The 19941-nt window shown below is 40.6% G+C and overlaps 1 protein-coding gene across 2 annotated transcripts in view; it reads left to right on the top strand.

The window, feature by feature from the left end:
• kcnq1.2 (potassium voltage-gated channel, KQT-like subfamily, member 1.2) overlaps positions 1–16941 on the top strand; it is a 202821-nt gene extending 185880 nt beyond the window's left edge. For both annotated transcript variants that reach the window (XM_058076401.2, XM_058076398.2), the window contains one exon: positions 14352–16941. In XM_058076401.2, coding sequence (XP_057932384.2) covers positions 14352–14498 — 147 coding nt within the window. In that variant the 3' untranslated portion in view covers positions 14499–16941. The remainder of the gene's footprint in view (positions 1–14351) is intronic.
• The last annotated feature ends 3000 nt before the right edge of the window (positions 16942–19941 follow it).

The following is a 19941-nucleotide window of genomic DNA, read 5'->3' as shown; positions in this document are numbered from 1 at the left end:
GTGTATAGAAATGCGCTGCCTCATAGTGAGATTTGTTTGTAAAATTTTACCCACCTTAGGAAGCAATAAAATGCCACCAGAATATTAGAAACAACAGTATGATGCGGTGCAGCAACCACAATTGTAAACATCAATAATGCCAGTTTCTGTCTTCAACATCGCCGTCATTGAGGTTTGCTTTGCACGCGTGCTGCAAGGCTCTATTTCAATTCTCGCCTTTGACCCGAGCCTGACACACTGTCCCCCCCCTACCCCCCACCCCCCCACCTCCATTTATAATATCAGGCTGACTGGCCTATTGATGGCGCCAACAAAGCCACAGTGTGGGCGACCTACAGCGGCCGCCCTGGTCGTTGCTTGGCACCTCCCCCGGTAGTGACTGACGGTGCCACCGTGTCACGCCGGCTGCCACCACAGCCTGGCCAAGGACGAGGGTGATGCATGAGGGCGTGGCGGTGGTGGTGAGGGGTGGAGGATGGGTGTTTGGTGCTTGTGGCAGCTGGTGTGAAGTCATTAATAAAGAATTCTGTGTTGGAGGAGGACACGCCCGTGATGTAGAGTCAAAACACTTGGCGCCGTGCATGAAGTAGCGGGGGAACATATCGCTGTATTATCAAAACAACAAAGTTTGGAGCTACAGCAAAGGAAAACATTTAAAAAAGTACATGACACGGAATGTGTGTGTGTGTGTGTGTGTAAATGACGGAAATGAAAAACAAACTTTGTGCCCACCCTCGCCTTTATCACTCTGGGGACCCGCAAATCATGTCCAGCTGTCTCTTTGTCATTTGAGGACAAATGCTCTATTAGGCCCCGCCCCATCCTCAGCATCTTTACTTGATTGGCTTGTTGATAATAAAGCATTCACTGCTGTAATTGACGCGAAACAGAACAACAAAGTGGAGTCATTCTTGGAATGACTTGTGTTTTTATCCTGGAGTGGAATGACATCAGCTATATCGGCCATCTTGGTTGAGGGTGTTCCGTGGTTACGTACGCTCTCCCATAAATTCATTCAAAACTATTGTTTTGCTGAAGAACTACAGTAGTTACCTCGCAACATCTACCCGGACGTTGTGAGGATGATGCAGAGCAGGTCAATGGACAAAAACCAAACAGGCGACGCCAAAACAACATCAGCAAACTCCACTGTCCTAGCAGAATCCTCCTGTCATAAAAATTCAACATTTTTGAGGTGGGTCCTCAAAACCATCACAGCACACGGTGGATTAGTGGACTAGTGTGAATGCAGTATAGGTCCTTAAAAACAGCAGATTATGCCTGTCTTTATATTCAGAACTTTTTTTTACTAGATCTGTAAAAACAACAGAGCACTCCTATCTCATAGAGCAGAGGTCACAAACCAAGGCAATTACAAAAAAGCTTATTTACAGTGAAGAAAATAAGTATTTGAACACCCTGCTATTTTGCTATTTCTCCCACTTAGAAATCATGGAGGGGTCTGAAATTTTCATCGTAGGTGCATGTCCACTGTGAGAGAGATAAACTAAAAAGAAAAATCCAGAAATCACAATGCATGATTTTTTAACAATTTATTTGTGTGATACAGCTGCAAATAAGTATTTGAACACCTGAGAAAATGAATGTTAATATTTGGTACAGTAGCCTTTGTTTGCTATTACAGAGGTCAAACGTTTCCTGTAGTTTTTCACCAGGTTTGCACACACTGCAGGAGGGATCTTGGCCCACTCCTCCACACAGATCTTCTCTAGATCAGTCAGGTTTCTGGGCTGTCGCTGAGAAACACGGAGTTTGAGCTCCCTCCAAAGATTTTCGATTGGGTTCAGGTCTGGAGACTGGCTGGGCCATGCTAGAACCTTGATATGCTTCTTACGGAGCCACTCCTTGGTTTTCCTGGCTGTGTGCTTCGGGTCGTTGTCGTGTTGGAAGACCCAGCCACGACCCATCTTCAATGCTCTGACAGAGGGAAGGAGGTTGTTCCCCAAAATCTCACAATACACGGCCCCAGTCATCCTCTCTTTAATGCAGTGCACTCGTCCTGTCCCATGTGCAGAAAAACACCCCCAAAGCATGATGCTACCACCCCCATGCTTCACAGTAGGGATGGTGTTCTTCGGATTGTACTCTTCATTCTTCTTCCTCCAAACACGCTTATTGGAATTATGACCAAAAAGTTCTATTTTGGTCTCATCTGACCATAAAACTTTCTCCCATGACTCCTCTGTATCATCCAAATGGTCATATGCAAACTTAAGACGGGCCTTGACATGTGCTGGTTTAAGCAGGGGAACCTTTCGTGCCATGCATGATTTCACATCATGACGTCTTAGTGTATTACCTACAGTAACCTTGGAAACGGTGGTCCCAGCTCTTTTCAGGTCATTGACCAAGTCCTGTCGTGTAGTTCTGGGCTGATTCCTCACCTTTCTTAGAATCATTGAGACCCCACGAGGTGATATCTTGCATGGGGCTCCACTCCGATTGAGATTGACCGTCATGTTTAGCTTCTTCCATTTTCTAATGATAGCTCCAACAGTGGACCTTTTTTCACCAAGCTGCTTGGTAATTGCTCCGTAGCCCTTTCCAGCCTTGTGGAGGTGTACAATTTTGTCTCTGGTGTCTTTGGACAGCTCTTTGGTCTTCGCCATGTTACAAGTTAAAGTCTTACTGATTGTATGGGGTGGACAGGTGTCTTTATGCAGCTAACGACCTCAAACAGGTGCATCTGATTCAGGATGATACATGGAGTGCAGGTGGACTTCTAATGGGCAGACTAACAGGTCTTTCAGGGTCAGAATTCTAGATGATACACAGGTGTTCAAATACTTATTAGCAGCTGTATCACACAAATAAATTGTTAAAAAATCATGCATTGTGATTTCTGGATTTTTCTTTTTAGTTTATCTCTCTCACAGTGGACATGCACCTACGATGAAAATTTCAGACCCCTCCATGATTTCTAAGTGGGAGAAATAGCAAAATAGCAGGGTGTTCAAATACTTATTTTCTTCACTGTATGTTGCTTTGCGTCTTCTTATTCCCACTTGGTTCACTGTCCTTGAACGCAACAGCACCGTGTGCTCCAAATGACAGTTCTGTATATCTTTGGTATTTTCCTCATTTCCTCTAGTTTTTGTTTTATTGGACCGCCAACCGGAATCAGAAAGGTTGGGGACCCCTGTTATAGAGGATCTTGGACTAGCGTTTTTGAAGTAGGTACTCAAAAACAGCAGAGTGCTCCTGTCATATAGATGATCTTCCACTTGTGTTTTTGTAGTAAGTGTGTAAAAACAGCTGAGGCAAAGCACTCCTGTGATGTAGATGATCTTTGACTAGCATTTTTGCAGTGGTTCCTTAAACACAGAGGGCCTACTCTTTTCATATCCTTAAGATCCTAAGGCCCCAGAACCGAACCGGACTCCCCGACGCTTCGGCTGCGCCTAGAAATTCTTTCCATGAAAATGATGAACACTATCGATAAAGTGTTCATCACGATAAAGGGCAGCCTCTGTGGAGGCCAACGTTCATTGAGAACTTGAAAACAAATTATGCTATTTTTAAAAGGCCTAATATTATGAGAAACAAAGAAAAACAAAATCAAGTTGCCATTTTGGGAAAATTAGGCTGGGAATGACAAGCATTTTTGCGATATTTCCTTAACTAGAGAATACTGCTCCTTTCATATGGAGGATTTTGTATGTACATTTTAGAGGTATGGCTAGATTTTTTGCGGTAGGTCTTTAAAACCAGCATAGTCTTCCTGTCTTAATACATGATCTTTGACTGGTGTTTTTGCAGTAGGTCCATAAAAACGTCACAGTGCTCATATCTGCATATTTTAGATAAATCCCCAAAAGCAGCACAGCACTCCTGTCAAATAGAGGATCTTTGAGCAGAATTTTTGCAGTAGTTTCTGAAACCCAGACGACAGCCCCTGTCATATAGAGGATCTTTGACTAGTTTGTTTGTAGCTGTATCTGTATCTCGTACAAGTAGCAGTTTTCTGGTATGCAGTAAAAGTATCAACTAAATGACATACAGTAGTATATTGTTGTTTTTTTTACTACTACTATTTCACCGTCGGTTCCACTTCATGCAAATACTTCTGGTTAGTTTTTGCATGTTTGTCATAGCCAAACCTTGCAACGTTTCCTCACATACTCAACTGACATCTTTTGGCATGCACGTTTTCTTTTGCTATTAATCGATGGCAGCGCTCCACGGGGTTTGCGGGGGCGTGCAGCGGAGAAGATAAGCGGCAGACAAATATATCTGATTGGCAGGAGACTTTTTAAATGTTTGGAAAGCCCCTTTAGTGCTGCTGCTGTTGCCAGTCATTTCATAAAGAAAGAATGTATTTGCAACAAGTTTTTTTGTTCTTCGGCGGCCTCGCCGTCATTCCCTTGGCGTGTTTGTTTTACGCAGGGTAATATTTCCTGCAGCTCAGCATCGCTCATGGTGAAAAACGCTAATGTGCCTCCAACTTGACATCAAAGCCCAACACTCTCGCTCTCATAAGATTTATTCCATTTTTCTCCCAAATTTATTTCACCTCCCTACGACATGAAAGAGCATCACGCACACGCACGCTACAGCATCCAGATAGAACCATGTCATAAATTATGTAAAAACACCCACTGAGAGCCAAGTGGACATGCGAGGGGGCGGAGGAAGAAGGGGTGGCGTGCATCCCCAGGTGGGGGTCTGAAACAAAAGAATCTTTGAAATGAGATTGGCCGGTACCGGACCCCTCCATCCCCCTCCATCCCCCCCACCCTCCTCCAGCCGCACTTGATGCTCATCACGAAGGTCAGGTGTCTTAGAACAACACACCTCCCTCATTCCTCCGGTTTACTGTTGTCAAATATTGATTGACATGTAGACTAACCAATGACTGCCCCAGGCAAGATTATGAACACCAGATCATTTTAACTTTGTGGGATCTGGTGCGTCATCAATAAAAGCAAATAACCCCCAAGGTCTTTAATTAGTGCAGCGTCAAAAATGATTGGCAGCTGTGGCTGTAGGCAACCTCCTGGTGTTGTTTTTTTTCATTTAACTCCACACGATCCAGCACTGGCTGATGCAACATGTGGTCAGACTAGGTTGCCAAAAGATGCTTCTGTGGCCAAAACTGGGAAAGTTCCCCAGGGGAACTTGCACAAATAGGTCACATGACACGTCAAACGTTTTCACACATTGGCGACGTCAGCCAGCGGTTTTCAGAGGGTGGAAACCCAAGGGGAAGGACATTTTCAGCTCACGGAAGCACTCCTGGAAAATATCACGGAACTTTGCGGCTTTAAAACTTGAAAGCACACAGACTGACTGTCAGTAGAAATGAGCTTGTAACTTGCAAACTACATAAAGACGTGTTTACATGAGTGCCGTCAAAAACAGATGGGGGTTCTTTAATGGGTGTCGGTGGAAGCGTTCAGTGACAAAAACTACATGCTATCATAGCAGCCTACAGTGCTGCATGATGAATTGTATTGTTTGATAGCTAAATGCTATATGCTATGCCAGTATATTGTAAGCTGTATGCTATCAAATTATACAGTATGTTAGCACATTGATACGTTGGTATATTATATCCGTGCTTTTCCAATTATCCAACTTGCTGTTATTATGTCTGCTACATGCTATCAAATTATGCAAAAAGTTAGCACATTCGCTCAGCGAATGAGTGGTTAGCACGCAGGCTCCACAGCTCGGAGACCTGAGTTCAATTCCACTCTCGGCCATCTCTGTGTGGAGTTTGCATGTTCTCCCCGTGCATGCGTGGGTTTTCTCCGGGTACTCCGGTTTCTTCCCACATTCCAAAAACATGCTAGGTTAATTGGCCACTCCAAATTGTCCATAGGTATGAATGTGAGTGTGAATGGTTGTTTGTCTATATGTGCCCTGTGATTGGCTGGCCACCAGTCTGGGGTGTGCTGTGCCCGAGGATGGCTGGGATAGGCTCCAGCACCCCCGCGACCCTTGTGAGGATAAGCAGTAGAAAATGAATGAGTTAGCACATTCATATACTGTATCATGCTATGGTACATACATCATACATACATCAAGTACATGCTATCATATGGATTCATTGTGCTACATGCTACCATATTCATGAATGCTATCTTTATGAATCATGTTACATTACATAATAAATACATACATACCTACATAATGTTGGAAATCGTCAGATCTTATAGGCTTATTAAATAATTGGCTACCAAAAACATATTTATGTATTTTTCTTTTCAACCCAAACCCTAATCCCAATGACGTATTAAAACGTTAGAGGTGAGGCTCGGCCTGCATCTTTCCCATGTGTTCTACTGCTCCACAGGAAGGAGGAAGTGGAAAAGCATGGAGCAGTGTAGCATGCAGAAGTCAAATCAAATCAGATCAACTTTATTTGTAGAGCACTTTTCCTGCAGAGACATGCAACACAAAGTGCTTTACAGAATTAAAAACAATTACCACAATTAAAAAGAAAGAAAGAAAGCCCCTCCCTCCTACCCTCCATACTAGACACACACACACACACACACACAATCACACACAGTAGGGCAGGGATCTCAAACTCAATTTACCTGGGGGCCACTGGAGCTAGGGTCTGGGCAAGGCTGGGCCGCATCAGGTTTTTCCAAAAATAAACGCATTTATTAAAAACAGAAAAATATACAAACTTTTTCAGTGCTTTGGTTCCGATTTTCTACAATAAAAGCTCTGATAAAACATTCCACTGTTCTCAAATATCTAAATTTTTATTTTTCTGCACAAAATAAGATGAAAAATAAATAAACAAATCAAGAAAAAAGAAAATCAATCAATCAGTAATAAATAAATATAATAATAATAACAAAACAGCAAATAAAAAACTTAAGAAAGCACATATAGTTGGTGGGTAGACAAATTATTTTTTTCAGATTAAAATGAACAAAGCATTATTAGAGCCCTGTAGACATGACAAAACACGACTATAGTCACATTTATACTCTTTTTATTTACAACATATTGCACAACTGCAGGGTCTTGAGACACATGCTAACTCGCAAACTAGAGAGCTAGCGACCTAAACGGTAGCCTCCAAGTTATTTCCTTTAAACTTAAAAAGCCAAAAACTTACCACTTCCACACGGATAGGGAGGACAACTATTACCAGTTATTTAACCTTTAACATGAACATTAATCAAACGTAATAATTTTTTATGGGTACATGATACCATACAGCATCCATATCAAACTTGGGCGGGCCACACTAGCATTAAACTTTCATATCAAGGCGGGGGCCTCAAACTAGTGTCCTGCGGGCCAAATGCCGCGTGTTTGAGACCCCTGCAGTAAGGAGACATGGCATGGCACTGAGGATCAAGGAAACGCCACATTTGCGGCCGTCCACACTGGGGGGACCAGCACCCGGGCCCCCCCGACTCCGACAGACGGGCGGACCCCCACATCAAAGGACAGGATCCCCCAACCGGCCGGGTGGAAGGGACACAAGGATGGCACCCCCTAAGCAGACCCGACACAGCCCCCAGTGTGGAGGACCCCCCCTGAGGAAACACTGGAGTTAAAATCTAAAGACGAAGGGAAATTTTAACACATGCAGACAGTCCAGTTCCAAAGGTAAAAATTATAAATAGTTCATGCTGTCATATTATTTCCATGTAAAACAACCAATATTTGATATTATTTGTTACTGTGGCACAGTTGAAATATATATGAATACTGCTGCGTTGTTTCGGCTCAGTGAGAGCAGGTATCAGCACTAAAGTTACATGACACAGCACTCCATGAGACCAGATCACATGGACATTTAAAGAATTGTGCAACAAAGTCACATTTTATATCATATGGAGTCTTGTGACTGTGGAGAAGTCTCAGCAACTCTAGGAAATGAATATTGTTCTGGCTGAGACCAGGATGGAAGATAGAAAATGCGGGCCAGCAGATGGACTAATGGACTCATTTTGACATTTGAGCTCAGCCACTTGTCCCATGGTCGTCTCACAACATGAAGGTTGAAGGCTCGATCATCCGTCCTCCCATGTCAAAATATCCTTTGGCAAGATACTGAACCCCCAGTTGCTCTGTGGCCCTTTTTTACTTCGGTCACACAAAAAATCGAAGACTTCTTGTTGTAAAAATCAATGGGGTTCTGTCGTGGTGTAAATACCACTCGATTTAACACTTAAAGAAAAGAAGACTGACATAATGTGTGTAGTTTAAAAACAGAAATGGAACAACCATACCATAAAAAAAGCAACAGGCTGTTCATTCATTCATTCATTTTCTGCCTATCCCAGCTGTCTTCGGGCGAGAGGCGGGGTACACCCTGGACTGGTGGCCAGCCAATCACAGGGCACATATAGACAAACAACCATTCACACTCATATTCATACCTATGGACAATTTGGAGTGGCCAATTAACCCAGCATGTTACCTAGCAACCCGGAGAAAACCCACACATGCACGGGGAGAACATGCAAACTCCACACAGAGATGGCCGAGGGTGGAATTGAACCCTGGTCTCCTAGCTGTGAGGTCTGCGCGCTAACCACTCGACCGCCGTGCCGCCCGCTTTAGCATTGTTTCATTGATAATCCAATCATGTTTTCACAAAACTCTATACAAACTAACAGGTGCTGAAAAGGAATATGCGCTAAATTGACGTCAGCTCCCTCGGCCATCTGAGGCAAATACAATGAAAAACCATGAGGGTTCTTGCTGTGTTGAGAAATAATGTAGAGAAAGTTTCCAGAATAAAAGGTATAAGATAGAAATTACCGACCAGCAGAGCGCTCACTCATATCTGATCCATTTTGATGCTGATATTCCCGAAAATCACACAAAAAACTGAACATTTCAAGAAGATTAGTAAACTTTAGTGAAGAACAGAAATGAATGCAAAGTCTTTTCTATATCATAGAAAGAATCATGTTTTTATTCCCACCATACAGTATTATAGTAGTACTAGTGGTGTAGTTGTGCCGTAGAATGTACGTATGTGTGTCATAACAATTGGGTCATGTTAGGTCACGGCCGTGGGGGAAAAAAACACTCGCACACTCGATGACCTGTGCCATGTTTTCCTCTATCGTCTTATCTCTGCGCCGCGTCCATTGTCTCGTGCGACCCGCAGACATTTCAATGACAGGAATCTCCTTTTGTTGACAAGCACGTTGCCAGGACATTCCTCGGGATGGGGTCTGGCCTTGAACTTGCGTTTCGGCCTGGGGTCTCCACCTCTGAACTTGATGTCTGTTCCAGAATCATACTGTCTTTCATCATTTAGCTACACATCAGGTTTTAAAGGGGACTTATTATGCCCTTTCTATTGAGTTGTGGACTCTTATAGAGCAGCTACACAGATCTAGACAGACACTAGAGCTTCCAGAATCTGCACCTATTCCAGCTGTATTTCATCGGTCTGTTTTAGATTATTCCACCCATGGCCCGCCTCCGGGCATATGCCCAAAGTGTTTCCTAACTATGAACGAACCCCACTTTCTAATATGGTGGGTATAGGAGTTGATCATAAATGAATCAAGTCTTTGGAGAGCTAATTGAAAAGTGTTTAGGAACTACAGGCAGCTCAGGAGACCCCTGACTCACCTGCCCGAGGCAGAGCACTCATTATCGGCTACACTTTGTCAGTGGCACCAGTAGTGCTGTGGAGCTCAGAAGTGAGGGTGTCACGTTTATGAACCGCAGACAATCTTGGCACATCATTCGTGGAAATGTGGTCATTACACGTTTTTAGCGGGACTACCGTGTTCCAGACAGTGACAACCTCCGTGGACGCACAGCATGTCTGACATTAATGGACCTTTCCCGGCGAGTTTTGCAACGACCTCTAAAACCAAGCGTTTTGAGCCATCCCAAAATTATTTCAGGTCTCACTACCAAAGGCGCAAAAAACCAAAATCGTTTAACTCGAGAATACAACATTCTAACTACATTTATAGGTCAGAAAAGTGGGATAAGAATAATAGGTCCCCTTTAAGTGACATTTTATTCACGTTCTTCGCTTTTATGCAAAATATCAACAAAAAAGGGATACAATTTGCATTTTGTGAAAAGATTGCATTTCAAGCATAACTTTCACTTTGCCCCAAATGTATCTATATATATTTAGTCAAATGTCTAAACAACAATGCCACAACATAAACAACACAAAATAAGGGTTGTTTGACTCTTTTAGTTTTTTTACAACTATAACACTACTGTGTAGAAATATGTGGTAATAACTATAAAAACTATAAAACTATAGTTATTATAACTATAAAAGCAATCTTCACTTGCTAAATGTACTGCAAAAAAGGTCAGTAAGGATAATTCATAATGCGGCCTACAGAGAACATACTAACTCCTTATTTCTAAAATCACAAATACTTCAACTTGCTGATATAGTTCATCTTCAAACAGCTAAAATAATGCATAAGGCTAAAAATAAGCAATTAGCTAAAAATGTCATCCAATACTTCTCTACAAGAGAGGAGAAATATGATCTCAGGGAAGAAGTACATTTGAAACACTTCTATGCTAGGACTACGTTATGCCAGCCATAGCATTTCAGTATGTGGAATCAAACTATGGAATGGATTGAGTAAGGAAATCAAACAATGCACAACGATGAGCCAATTCAAGAAACAATACAAGCAGTTGATGTTTGCTAAATACAAGGATGAAGAGTCTTGAACCAGTCATGATGTGCTATATAGTATATCACTATATTGACACTTACTATGGTACCCATTATGGCAGGGGTGGGCAAACTACGGCCCGGGGGCCACATGCGGCCCACTAAGCGATTGAATCCGGCCCGCCTGTTGCTTTTTAAGTATTTCAAATTTTAACATACAATCTCGCAACATAACTTGCAAGTCGGACGTCTTATTTAGTAAAAAAAACCCCAAAAAATTACAAATTAAATGAAAATAAATAACAAGAAAAAATATATATATTAACAATATATATATATAAATAAATGTATGATATATTAAATGTCTGATGTTTAAAGTGCTCCTGAAAAAGTTTTACAGATAAAATTAGCCCAAAAAAATCTAGAAAAATTATAAGTATAAAATAGTGTGTATGTTAAATATATGTTATGGCCCCCCCGGACAATTTTGTTAACTCAATGCGGCCCACCAGTCAAAATATTTGCCCACCCCTGCATTATGGCATTGGATGCTCATATCACCTCCTACTTTGGTACGAGGTACATTATTAAAAAAACAAAAAAAAAACCTTAAACTGTATTATGGAAAGCAGGAAGTGAACAAATGTAACAGTTACTGATTGTAAAAGTACCAGATGGAGGGGTAGGATTTAATAAGCTTTGCTTCTTCCTACTCCTTTTGGACATGTGGAACTGGGAACTGATTATGGGATGCACTCAATTGGAATCTGATGCATGTTCAAATGAAATAAAACCATTACCATTACCAATAACTATTTACAATTTTCACATTTGCAACTGAATTGTGTGTATGCACACATTTGCGCGCATATGCATGCGTACGAATGGCTTAAAACTTCCCTTCAATGCATAACCTCCTTCGTGCAACATGGCGAGATGCCTTTTCACTTCCTTGTTGCTGCAGAAAATGTATTTCAATGGGAAAGATGCTGGCTGAGCTCTTATCAAAAGTACTTCTGCCACCTTGTGGTCGTTTTTTTCAGCTTAAAACTGCATGGTGGAGTTCCATCATCACCTCTTTGTGACTCTCGTGCAAAGAAAATGTAAAAGACGTTTAAATAAGCTAAAAGAAACAGCAATTAAGGGTAATAGATCCGAGGAATTCACATCTTGGACACATGGTTGTTTTCCAAAGCATTTGACACTCACGCATCATCCAGTCCCCTCTTGAAGATGTCTGTTAGTGAAAGTCAACAAGTCCGGAAAGATCTGGTCTGCTGAAGTGGTCCTTAAAAACAACACAAAGTCAGTGCAGGATTTCTATGGAAAGTGAAAAGAATGACTCTCCTGTGTGCACAGAAACAAAAAAAGGGCAGGAAAATAGCAGCAGGTGCTGCGGACTAATGAGTCACAAGGTGGTTTGTTTGCTGGAGGACACTTGAGATGCTGGATGGACTCGTCAAGAGGATGGAATGTTTTAGTGACACTGTGCATCTCGCTGGGTACTCACAGCCATCCTTGGCATCGCGTTCAATTCCTGACTTGACTTTTAGAGTACAGGATGTGTGGTCTATGGAAGAAAATAATGTCTCTAATTAGCACCAGGTCTAAAAACATTAGCAGCTGCGGCTGTAGGCAACCTCCTTATGTTTTTCTTTCTTTTGTTACCAGTAATGGCAACATCCGATAGCTTTATCTAGCTCTGCATGTGCTTTAAAGTGTTGCTGATCAGCTGTTGGTGTGTTTGTTTATACACAGCGCTATTAATACTGACTGAGCAAATTGGTTCGGTTCCCGAGTTCGGTTCCCTGTGCCTGAGTTTTCTCCGGGTATTTCGGTTTCCTTCCACATTCCAAAAAATATTCATTTTATTCTATTGTTTTTGTATACTTTGCATTAATTTTCTACTTTTGTTGCTGCTGTGTTTTTTAGCATATTATTTTTCCCATAACCTGAGGCTGTAAAACCCAATCGGTAGTTTTTGATTCTGTTAAAAAAAAAATCCTTTCTTTATGCATCCTGTTATGGAGATCGTATTTCAACCCAAACTAATAGCTTCTAAACGTTGTGCTCTGCCATAAAAACGTCCGCCCCATCAGATGCACACTCTAATAGGAGGGAGAGAAGAAGAAGAGATGGGGGGGGGGGTCAATGAACTTGCCATTGATGTTAACAACGCAGCGGAGGCCGCAGAGCTGCGAGTCGTCCTGTCTTGCGTCTCTCATTGCTGTGGCGTCCTCCGTCCTGCTCTTTCATGTGCTGTTTAAAAGTCACTGTCTGTCATTCATTCGCCAAGCGTACGCTGCTGTGAATGTGTGTGTATGTGTGTGTGTGTGTGTTGTACAAGCGCCGGGCGGACGAGATGAGGTAAAAGCGAGGCCAAAGCTATAAAGTCCGCAGAAGCGCCTTTGAAGTTGACTTCTTTTTGTGTCTGTTAAAGTCAACAGATGACGCAGGGTGTGGACGTGTGCATTTGCATGTCAGCGTGGTCACGTTCATGTGTGACGGGTGTGTCGTCACACACATCATTATTTATTCATTTGTCTACCCTCGGTTTTTCCAGTCAGGGTCCACCACTGTATGAATGCTTCCACCTTAGTTTTTACACCAAATGGTAATGGTAATGGTAATGGTAATGGTAATGGTAATGGTAATGGTAATGGTAATGGTAATGGTAATGGTAATGGTAATGGTTTTATTTCATTTGAACATGCATCAGATTCCAATTGAGTGCATCCCGTAATCAGTTCCCAGTTCCACATGTCCAAAAGGAGTAGGAAGAAGCAAAGCTTATTAAATCCTACCCCTCCATCTGGTACTTTTACAATCAGTAACTGTTACATTTGTTCACTTCCTGCTTTCCCAATATAGTTTAAGTTTTTTATTTTTTTTTATTTTTACATTTTGTAATTTTTTGTCAATCAGTAACTGTTACATTTGTTCACTTCCTGCTTTCCATAATACAGTTTAAGGTTGTTTTTTTTTGTTTTGTTTTTTTTTTTTATTTTGTAATTTTTTTTCCTGTACCTCGGGACATAGTTTGATTCCACATATGGCTAGCATAACGTAGTCCTAGCATAGAAGTGTTTCAAATGTACTTCTTCCCTGAGATCATATTTCTCCTCTCTTGTAGAGAAGTATTGGATGACATTTTTAGATAATTGGTTGTTTTTAGCCTTATGCATTATTTTATTTTATCAGCAAGTTGAAGTATTTGTGATTTTAGAAATAAGTTCTCTGTCGGCGGCATTATGAATTATCCTTACTGACCATTTTTGAAGTACATTTAGCGAGTGAAGATTGCTTTTATAGTTATTAGCCCATATTTCCACACAATAAGTAAGATACGGTAGAACCAGAGAGCAATAAAGAGTGTGGAGGGATTTCTGATTGAGAACAAATTTTGCTTTGTTCAATATTGAAATATTTCTGGCCACCTTATGTTGTATATTTGTAATATGAGGTTTCCAGCTCATATTTTCATCTATTGTGATCCCCAGAAATTTATTTTCGTTCACGTCATGTGCTAGAAGTGTTTCAAATGTACTTCTTCCCTGAGATCATATTTCTCCTTTCTTGTAGAGAAGTATTGGATGACATTTTTAGCTAATTGGTTGTGATGCAATGTGAAAAGATGAATCACCTTATATTCAGCTTTTCTTCTTGTCACTCACTCTTAAGAGGCACAACATTCATACAACTCTACTGTCTTTTGTCTTTCCTTCGTTAGGTTCATCAGATGGACCAGAAAATGGACTCGGTTCTGCGGATCCTGACGGAGCAGTTCCTGCCCAAACCGGAGCTGATGTCCAAGCCCTCCATCCGCAGGGTGACCATCCAGAAGCGCATGGGTATTAGCATTGACGAAGGGCCCTGAGATGAGGATGACATCACTAAAAGACGCTGAGAAAGGAGCATGAGATCATCCAAACCATGACTCGGTCTTCCATACTCTTCTTTCTGAACAACCTGGACATCTGACACCAAGAGCAGGAATCATGGTGGGTCTTCTTATCCAAATCCATAGTTGTTGTTTTTGTCAGTCGGAGCAACGTGAAGTCATTCCAGCTTCCAAAGCCGTGACGCCACTCGTGTATTTCACTGTTCGGGCTCCTCATTGCTCACGTCTCGCCATTTATGCGCGCCCGTTCCTCTCCTCTTAATATTACTCCCCAGCTAACGAGCAAAGCAATGAAAGTGCTGGCGTTCCCCCAAATGGGGGAGTCCAAAGCATGCTGCGTTTTTCTTGGCATCTAGACTTAAAATGTGTTAGTTCTAATGACGCCAGGGAAATGGAGTACTGTGCCCCGCGCGAAGGAGACCCAATGAGTCCAATTTGTCTACTTGCCGTAAATCCGGCGGCTCTTCAAAATATCAGATTGGAATTACCCGGAATATGGTTCAAAAGTGGATCAGTAATCCAGCAGGTGAACACGGTCATGGAGAATCAAACCATTTGTTTTTGTTTTTAAACGTGTTTTAAAAACGTGTAAACAAGCAATTGGAATGTCGTCAAAAGTCAAAACTTCAGGTGCTGTAGACAGCAAACATTCAGTCTGCCCTTGCTAACTATGCTAATTAGCCACCATTATCCAGCACCAACAGAGGCATGCAAGCCGTTTTCCAGGTGAATCCAAATATGAGGTCTTGCCGCATGCCAGGCATTAATATTACAAATGATTTACAGCACGTGGACACGGGGTGTTTCCGACCTGACAGGTGGTCGCCCCACAATGTTGTGTATTTACGGCGGAGCAAGGCATCCGTTTTTCTGCATTTTCTTATTCTAAAATGATTGTTTTCAATAGCAGTGTAACCGAAAGGGCTTGAAGAGTGTGAGTTATTTATTATTTATTATTCTTATTTATTTTAAACTGATTGAATATTAAAATAAAGTAATGACTAAATAAGACTAAATAAAGAACAAAACAAATGCAACAGTACAAGCTTGAGCAATATCAATGAAATAAATACAATAATAATAATAATAATAATAATAATAATAATAATAATAATAATAATAATAATAATAATAATAATAATAATAATAATAATAATAATAATAATAATAATAATAATAATAATGGGCGGCACGGCGGACGAGTGGTTAGCTAGGAGGATCAGGGTTTGATTCCACCCTCGGCCATCTTTGTGTGGAGTTTGCATGTTCCAGGTACTCCGGTTTCCTCCCACATTCCAAAAACATGCTAGGTTAATTGGCCACTCCAAATTGTCCATAGGTATGAATGTGAGTGTGAATGGTTGTTTGTCTATATGTGCCCTGTGATTGGCTGGCCACCAGTCCAGGGTGTACCCCGCCTCTCGCCCAAAGACAGCTGGGATAGGCTCCAGCACCCCCCGCGACCCTCGTGAGGAAAAAGCGGTAGAAAATGAATAATAATAATAATAATAATAATAATAATAATAATAATAATAATAATAATAATAATAATAATAATAATAATAATAACATATGCATCCATCCATCCATTTTCTTTGGATGGATAGAAAAAAAAATCCTCATTATCCTCATGATATTATTATTATTGTATTACTGTATTTATTTCCAGAAGAGAAGCATGACGAATGTGGAGTATGGGTAAACATGTACCGCTACACCCCTATTATAGATATCATTTTGACCAAGCATACGTTGTTTTTGGAGGAAAAGTGATAGAAATCAATGTATATTGTTTAATATGATATGAAAAGTATATGAGGGAAGTATGTTTTGTTCCCCTCGTGTATAAAAGGCCTGATGTGCTGTATTTATAATCCATGTGTAAGCACCAGCTTATCTTTTGGTTGATGTTGAAATGTCGCTAGTATTTGAAAGAGAATCGAACATATCGTGGACACACCATCGGTCAGCCTCTGCGTCTGCTCTGGTGTACACTTTTGTACAAGATGTAAATAGAGACATTGCCTTATTGTACTGTATTTATTATCATATGGAAACATCGCAGCTGGAACCAGTCTGCTTTCTGGGCAGTGATGAGAAACACAGAGAGCGAGGCTCCCGTGTGCTGCAGATGGATGGAAATGATTGTAAATGATACTCACGCACACGCTCTGCATTGGAGCCATGCTGTAAATAAAGTCCATTTCATTACTGCCGTCATTTGCTTCCATCTGAGGGTGAAACCTGTCACGGCTTTTACAGTTTTTAACCATTTCTCCTCCTGCTTTCACGCCAAGGCCGGGGTTTTGGCGTGTACAGGTGAGCTATCATTGGTTTGTTGCAGTATACTCTTTTACAAACAAGCATGACAAAACAGTCTTGAAACACACATATACTGTACACATATTTATATGCACCATTATTTTAATAACCAATTAATCGGTAGATTATTTTTTCAATTAATCAGATTTTTTTCCAATAGCTTCAGTAAAAAAACAAATGTACACAAATATACAATCATGAGCATTTTCTTAGTCGATTAATCTGAAGCTTGTTTCAATTAATGGAGGTTATGTACGCTATGGACCAAATTAATATGAAGTAAACACCTAGTTAGTGGTTGGATCCCTGACATATCATCAAAAAGGCAAAAATGCCCATTATTGTTTTCCAAAGTCAAAAATATGTGTGAATATAACACATAAATAACATGGCTGCTCTCATGGATGAAAATTTTAAAATATTTTACTTAATTATACTTAAATTTAAAAACACACTTCAATGTTTCAGGTCATCAAACACATTTAAATATTCGTATATTAAGTGGATATTAAATTAAACTTTTTATTATTAAGGGAGAAAAAAATCCAAAGCTACATGGACCTGTGTTAAAGCTAATAACTGGTTGGACCACCCTTAGCAGCAACAACTGCAATCAAGTGTTTGTGATAACTTGCAATGAGTCTCTTACAGCACTGTGGAGGAATGTTGGTCCACTCATCTTTGCAGAATTGTTGTCATTCAGTCACATTGGAGGCTTTTTAAGGTCACAGCATCTCAATAGGATCCAGGTCAGGACTTTGACTAGGCCACTCCAAAGTCTTCATGTTGTTGTTGTTGTTGTCAGCCATTCAGAGGTGGACTTGCTGGTGTGTTTTGGATCATTGTCCTGCTGCAGAACCCAAATTGGTTTCAGCTTGAGGTCACCAAGAGATGGCCGGACATTCTCCTTCAGGATTCATGGTTCCATTTATCAAAGCATTTATCCCAGACCATCACACTACCACCACCATATTTTACTGTTGGTATGATGTTCTTTTTCTGACACCAGATGTAATGGGACACACACCTTCTTAAAAGTTCAACTTTTCAAGATGTTTTCTGGCAAAATTCAGACAAACCTTAATGGTTTTTTTTGTTCAGCAGTGGTTTTGGTCTTGGGACTCTGCCATGCAAGCAGTTTTTGCCTCTGTTCTTTCTTATGGTGGAGTCATGAACACTGACCTTAACTGAAACAGGTGAGGCCTGCAGTTCTTTGGATGTTGCTGTGGGGTCTTTTGTGACCTCTTGGTCACTTCTTCTTGCTTCTTCATGCTTGTGTGACCTCCAGATTGGATTACTGCAACTCTCTGTTGATAGGTTGCCTGAAGAAATCTTTACAGACCCTTCAGCTAGTCCAAAATATTGACACACAAGTCATCACATCTCACCCCTATTGCCTCACAGCACTGGTTACTTGTACAACTTAGAATCGAGTTCAAAATTGTCCTCCTTGCATAAAAAGCACTACACGGTCAGACACCAATATGCTGTATCTTAAAGAGCTCCTGGAACCCTATCAACCCAGGAGAGTACTTCACTCCCAGAATTTACAATTACTTGCCACTCCTAGATTTTTCTCAAGTAGAGTGGGAGGTAGATCATTGAGTTATCAGGCTCCTCAATCTGGGAATGAGTCAATACTGTGCTCTTTTGATTGGCCGACCACACCTTCCTTGTTTTTGCCATTTGTGGATAATAGCTCTCACTGTGGTTTGCTGGAGTCCCAAAGCTTTAGAAATGGCTTTATCACCTTTTCCACACTGACAGATCTCAATTAATTAGTTATGTTTTAACATACTCGCTTTTTCACACAGGGCCATGACGGTTTGGATTATTTTTTTATCCTGTAATAATCAAAAGTTTCATTTTAAAGCAACATTTTGTATTCAGTTGTGTTGCCACTGACCAATATTGACGTTTGTTTGGTGAGCTGACACAGACAAAGATATATATCTTCAACTATGTAAGATCATGGAAAACGTGTTTACTTAACTTCTAAATACAGTTTTTAACATTATTAGAGCCCTCTACACACAAAATAACACCCCTATAGTCATCTTTACAATTCTATTACCCTATATAGTAGACATAATATACACTCACACATGTCAGTTTTGGGACAGTTCCTTGTTATTCTTTTTATTCAAGTACAATTTTGTTGTACTTCTTACAATGACAATAAAGGACTATTCTATTTTATTCTACTATTTTACTGTAAAGTACTTCTGTGGTGTCCACTGTCTTATCAATATAACATTACTGACACCTAGTGACCAGTGTCAAATACTACATATCATCACAACATCTTTTCCGAATGCCTTATATTTGTATTTAAGTTCACTTTCATGATCCAAAATGCTTAATTTAAGCGAAAACGTTTGCTTTAAATTTGCCTCACAATAGGTTGGATTCAACCCTGAAACAGCGATGATCTATTCTTTTATTTATTTTTGAATAGCGATACCGATATCGTGAAGCTGTGTGTGGGATTACTGTATCACTGTTGAATTTTCCATGATATTAGGTAATAACCCCTAACCTATGACCACATTGGGTTTTTTCATCCATACCTCCATGCTAGATGTTGGGAAGGCACACTTTTCTGGGGAAAAAAATATAAGAAAACCAAATGCTTTTAAATTACATTTTTATTGTATTATTATTTATTAAATTACTATATTGTATACAGTATTTATTGAATTATTGTTAGATTTATTTAAAACAAGGAAAATGTTATCCTATAAAATAGCCCATGGCCGTTCATTAAAACACTTAGCAAACTTTTTGAGGCATTTGAAGACATTAACTAACAATAATCAAGCCCAACTTTGTACTTGATTTCCTGTCGCACAAAACAGGAAGAGAGAAAGAAAGAGAGAAAGAGAGAAAGAACACTTCCTCCAATATTCCATATCCCCCCTTTGGCTCTCAGGTTACCACTCTATTATATTTGCCTTCAAAGGCCAAAGAATACTGAGGATGTACCAAAATCAGCATGGGGGGAGAGCAGGGAGGGAAAGGAGGGTTAGTTCATCCCAGTGGGGAATCACAGAGGAAGGGGTGAGGCCAGAGGAGGAGGATGGCTGGAGTGTAAGTG

The sequence above is a fragment of the Doryrhamphus excisus genome, linkage group LG1, assembly GCF_037039965.1.
Source record: "Doryrhamphus excisus strain RoL-2023G ecotype Guam linkage group LG1, RoL_Dexc_Guam_v1.1, whole genome shotgun sequence".
In the NCBI taxonomy this organism is placed as follows: Eukaryota; Metazoa; Chordata; class Actinopteri; order Syngnathiformes; family Syngnathidae; genus Doryrhamphus; species Doryrhamphus excisus.
This window is presented reverse-complemented; position numbering and strand designations above follow the sequence as displayed.